This window comes from Gavialis gangeticus, unplaced genomic scaffold (assembly GCF_001723915.1).
Source record: "Gavialis gangeticus isolate Ggan-Ray unplaced genomic scaffold, GavGan_comp1, whole genome shotgun sequence".
Classification (NCBI taxonomy): Eukaryota; Metazoa; Chordata; order Crocodylia; family Gavialidae; genus Gavialis; species Gavialis gangeticus.
Genome location: NW_017729022.1, coordinates 100,826,375 through 100,832,109, shown reverse-complemented (window position 1 = coordinate 100,832,109; position 5,735 = coordinate 100,826,375). Strand labels below are relative to the sequence as shown.

Below are 5,735 nucleotides of genomic sequence, written 5' to 3'. Positions count from 1 at the left end.
TTTCCTCTTGAAGTGTGGCACCCAGAACTGGACGCAGTACTCCAGCTGCGGCCTGACCAGTGCTGCATAGAGGGGGAGTATCACCTTCTTGGACCTGCTTGAGATGCATCTGTGGATGCATGACAAGGTACGGTTGACCTTCCTGACTGCTTCTCCACAATGCCGGCCCATGTTCATCTCGGAGTCAATGATGACTCCAAGATCCTTTTCCGCCTCTGTACTGGCAAGAAGGGAGTTCCCCAGCCTGTAGGTATGGTGCCGGTTGTTCTTCCCCAGGTGCATCACTTTGCACTTGTCGGTGTTGAATCCCATCCTATTCTCATCCGCCCACCCTTGTAACCTGTCTAGGTCCGATTGCAGTCTATTCCTCCCTTCTAGCATGCCCACATCCCCCCACATCTTAGTGTCATCAGCAAATTTGAACAGGGTGCTTTTTATCCCCTTGTCCAAGTTACTGATGAAGATGTTGAACAGTGCGGGCCTGAGGACTGAGCCCTGCGGAACCCCACTGCCCACATCCCTCCAGGTCAAAATGACCCATCTACTACTGCTCTCTGGGTGCGGCCCTCCAGCCAGTTGACGACCCAGTTGACTGTGTGGGTGTCGATACCACAGTCCCCTAGTTTCTTAATAAGAACAGGGTGAGAGAGTTGTCAGGGTTGGCATTGGAACCAGGGCAGCCCTGGTCCTGATCTGGAAAATGGCCTGCCATGGGAGCAGATTGCAAGGTTCCCTGCAATCCTTGCACCCAACAGCCTTTCCTGTCTTGCCCCACAGCTGCTACAGGAGCTACAGGGCCAGGCACTTTAAAATTCTGGGTTGCTCTGGAGGCTCCCCTGGTCTTTCACACAGCCCAGCACGTTAACTACCTTGCCCTGCAACTGCCAAGGAGCTTTTAATTTGTTGGGTCAGCTTCTCTCCTCTATGCACCACTTTCAGAGCTGCACCTGCAGCCCTGCTGGGCTGTACATGCCAGGGTTAAAGGTCACAGAATACTGGGAGCCCGTGATCAGGAAGCCTCTCCCAAATCTTGAGACCGTCTAAAATCTGTGCATACAAGTAGGCTGCCCATACTGGTTTTTAAAGATCCTGATGTGCCCAGCTGTAAGCACAGGTTTTAGACCTCCCAGTGCACAGGAACCCTGGGATCAGGGAAAGGTTCCCCACACATGCAGGGCATGAGGTGTGATTGTTGGAATCAGGAATCAGATCCCATTGCACCATTAAATGAATATCTTCTAGCGCCTGTGGAATATTTTTTTTTGCTTTGCCCCTGTCCACAATTGAGGAGGTCAAATCTGAGGGCTTGAGACTATCAAAGGTCATGAGGCTTTTACTTCCTTCATCTTCTCCTGTATATCACCCCATATGTCAGACTTTTTTATGTAAAGGTGCTTTTTGCTGGTCTGTCCACATCAGGTTGTGACTGTTTTACTTTTAGTGTAAAACCTTTTGACCACTTGGGTCTGTCCCTCTCAAGAAACAGATCTTGGTGGTGGGGAGGGATTGAGGGATCTCTGTTCAGTTAAATATGGTTTTAGTCTCTCTATTTTTTTCCCTCCTTGTGTATCAGGAGTAGCATGTGACAGACACCAATAAAATTCTGTCTTGCTTTTAAAATAGCCTATTTTTCTGTTTTCTAATATGTAGATGATGGCAAAGTTTTCTGCTATCCACTTGGAGGTTAAGTGGTTATTAGAGGAATGTAGAAAGAAAAGCAAATGAAAAAGTAACTTGCAAGAGGGGCAAAACAAGGGTTTTGTGGATGAGTTATAAATATATTGGGCCCCTGGCCTAATATATTAATTTAAAGGTGCCATAGGATCTGATCTGTGATCCCAGCAATCACACCTCCTGCTATGCCACACATGCATGGTAGAAAATATTCCTTATTGCGATGCTACATCTGACCAGCAGCAAGCTTCCAGTTGGAGTGGGGCTAAACTACTGAATGAATGGTAAACTGTTTAATCTCAGCCAACTCCAAGCCAAAACCTTGACCTCAGTCATCAAGCTGCAGTAGGCTGATGATGCTGTAGTTTGTGCTCACTTGGAAGCAGACCGTCAGGCAATCATTGATGCCTTTACTGAGGCATACAAGAAAATGGGACTGATGCTTAACATTCAGAAGACTAAGGTCCTCCATCAACAAGCTGCGATAATTCAGATTTGCACCAAGACTCTGGAGAATGTTGAGTATTTCCTGAACCTCAGAAGCCATCTCTTGCAGAAGGCTCACATCAACAAAGAAATCCAACATCGCCTAAAATGTGCAAGTGCAGCCTTCAAACACCTGAAGACTTGGGTGTTCAAAGATCATGACATTGAATTTGAAACCCAGCTCATGGTTTATCAAGCAGTCATGATCCCCACCTTACTCTATGAAGCCAAGACATGCACAATGTACAGGAGACACTTCAAGTAGCTGGAGAAGCACCGTCAGTGCTGCCTATGGAAGATGCTTTCAATACAGTGGGAAGACGAATGCACCAATGTTAGCATCATCTCACAAGCAAACACTATGAGGATTGAGGTAATGATCATCCAACATCAACTTTGCTGAGCCAGCTGTGTCATTTGGATGTCTGACACCAGACTTCTGAAGCAAGTTTTATTCTCCAAGCTCAGTCAAGGCGTACACTCGAGGAAGATAGAGAGAGTGCTTCAAAGATGTCCTCAAGGCCATCTTGGAAAAAATGCAGAATTGACATCAACTTGTGGGTGGCTATTGCCCAGGACCATCCCAAATGGAGGAAGAGTCTATTGCAAGGATCTCGGTACTTTGAAACCTCACAATGACAACAGGAGATGGAAAAGTGGGAACAGCAGCATGTCATGGACCAAATCAGGAATCCATAGCCATCCACCCCACATAGAAACATGTGCCCAAGTTGCAATAGAACCTGTTGTTTCTGGACTGGCCTTGTCAGCCATCTTCGGACCCACCGATTTTTTTTTTTTTTTTTTAAGTCATGGAAGGCAGACATCTTCGACTGGAAGGGATTGCTGCTGATGATGCATGGTAGGAAGTGTGATCTTTGGTTTTTTGGGGGGATCAGGGATCAGATCCCCAGTTGCACCCTTTCTACTTACCAGTGTGGGGGTGGGGGGGGGCAGGATCATGATCCCAGGTTCCCCCTTCACTGGCAAGTTGTAAGCTGGATGTCTACAGCTTGGCATGACCCAGTGTAGTCTGAGGGCCAGAGTCCTTAACTGTAGCAAAAATGTAAATGGACCCTAAGTGGATCTCTTACTAGTTTGCCTGTTTCATAGTCTGCATCTATTTGAAGACTGCAGAAGAGGAAAGAAATATTTAGATGAAACTCAAGAGTAATGGCTACAATTACTAAAGGGAATATGTCAGATCTTTTTTCATCTTTCTCCCCATGGAATTTGTTGTTTAAAAAAAAAAAAAAAGGATTTTAAAAGTAAATCTGTCGCACTTCAAAATAGCTTCCCATGGTAAGAAATGAAAATACAGTATTTAAAGATGTTTAAATCAGACCTGTGCATGTGACAGCATAGGATATGTAGGAAAACCCTGTATTGGCTACTGATTTGATTTTATTATGGTTTGGTCTATGCATATAAGAATTCATTAGTTTTACATTGCAATGCTGTAACCTTCTAGGGCAGGGGTGGGCAAAAGGCAAATATGGTCGGTGGCTGGACCATTTTCCAGCAGCCCCTGCCCATGTCACTGCAGCCAGTATCCATGGAGACCCCAGAAACAGCAGGACCGTGACAGTGCAGGGCCATGGACACCAGCCCCAGCAGCACTGACCAGCAGGACGCACAGCTGGGCAGGGAACTACTCTGCAGCTGGGGCTTGGGATCTTGCAGTGGTGATAGCATGGTCCAGAGCTGGGGAAGAGCCACGATCCATTGCCTGCATGCCCCTGCCTGAGGCATGCGGGCAGTGGATCACAACTGTGCCCCAGCTCCAAACCATGCTATTACCACTGCACGATCCTAGCCCTGGAGCAACTCTCCACCCAGCTGCACACCCTGCCAGCATTGCTGGGGTTGGTCTCCACAGAAACCCTGGCCCTGTGTTGTCATGGAGCCACTGTTTGTGGGGTCTTCTTGGAAATGCAAGCAGGGGCTGTTGGGAAATGAAGTCTGCCGCGGGCCTGATCCAGCCCATGGGCCAGACTTTGCCTGTCCTTGTTCTAGGGAAAACATTGTCTTTTAGGCCAGCATGCATAAAATCTTGGAATGTTTTTAGGCAATATTAAAAATGAGGATTTACATATGGAGTTAAATGTGTATTATAATTTATATGTCAATAAGTGAACTTCTACATGTGCTCTGACATGTTCTGATTAGTTTGCTGGAGCGTTCTAATCAGAATATTCCAGCGTGCTGCAGCATCTTCTGTATTTAGTGTCCCACGTTTCAAAATGGCAGCAGGGGTGTTTTAACTGAAGCTTGTTGAATAGAATGCTTGCCAAACAAGTTTTAGTTAAAGCGCCTCCACTGCCATTTTGAAACACAGGATGCTGAATACACAAGATACTGCAGACATTTTAATTAAAGTGGCTAGGTGTCCTGTATGTCACATTTCTAACATCATGTTTACATACAGAGTGCTTCAGAAACGCCCCAAAATCTCTTGAGTTATTTAAAGCTAAATATTTTATCCAAATAGCTTTTTGCATTTATTTTATTTTATTTTTTTAAACTATGAATAGAGAGAGGAAGTTAGCCTGAAGTAAGGCAGAACAGATTAGATTAATTTGTTCAGAGAGGCATAAGCTTTCATAGGCTATAGCTTATTTTGTCAGACACTATGAATAAAATTTCATTCATAACATCTGATGAAGTGGTCTATAGCCTATGAAAGTTCATGCCTCTGAACAAGCTGGTGTATAAAGTGCCACCCTGCCCTATCTGCTTTTTTCCCCCTTTAACTGTTCCTGTTAAGTTCTGCACATTATTTAGCAGCTGTGTCCTATTCCATATAGTAGTTGGTTATGTGTTATGCATCAGAAAACATGATAAAACATACATTTTCCTATTTGATTAGTACACTTACCAGATTTCTAATTTATACCTTAATATATCTTGTAGTTACAAAAATATCTACCGTGAATTGGAGCAGAACATCAAAGCAGCAGATGCTGTTGAAGACCTTAGGTGGTTCAGAGCTAATCAAGGTCCTGGGATGTCTATGAATTGGCCTCAGTTTGAGGTAAAAACTTAATAGTTTGTTTTAAAAGCTGTTTTTTATTGTATTCTGTTCTTTAATTTGTTGACCTTAGGAAACTGGTTTTGTAAAGTTTTAAAAAGTCTTTGTCTCCCTTTTAGATTTTTTTGCAGTAGTATAAGTGGGGGGTGCAGAGGGGTAATGAAGATCAGGGCACTTCTAGTCCCAGATGTTGCCTTTTTGGGGAGGGGGCACAAAAACAGCTACCACTATAGTGGCAGCTGGACATGCCACTACTATTGGCACTGCAGCAGTTAACACTACCCTGTGCATTGCCACTGTCCAGGACACAGAGTTACCCTGCTATTTCTCTGACCTGATCACTGTATCAACCTTGTAAACAGCTTTCTGCAGGCTTAAAATGAGTCAGTTTTATAGGTGATGTTGTAAACCAGAATTTACCTGGTACATCTGTTCTCACCCCCATTTAAACATCTTGTGTATGTTAACTTTTTAATTAGGACTCCTTTTCAGCCAGCATTCAGGTAAGTACTTTGCTGCTGAAAGAAAAATGCTGTATTTACTC

At 44.5% G+C, this 5,735-nt stretch overlaps 1 protein-coding gene across 4 annotated transcripts in view; it reads left to right on the top strand.

The window, feature by feature from the left end:
• Positions 1–5,735, top strand: part of PACSIN2 (protein kinase C and casein kinase substrate in neurons 2) — a 132,782-nt gene that overhangs the window by 97,433 nt on the left and 29,614 nt on the right. For all 4 annotated transcript variants that reach the window (XM_019515728.1, XM_019515729.1, XM_019515730.1 and 1 more), the window contains exon 7: positions 5,074–5,194. In XM_019515728.1, coding sequence (XP_019371273.1) covers positions 5,074–5,194 — 121 coding nt within the window. The remainder of the gene's footprint in view (positions 1–5,073; positions 5,195–5,735) is intronic.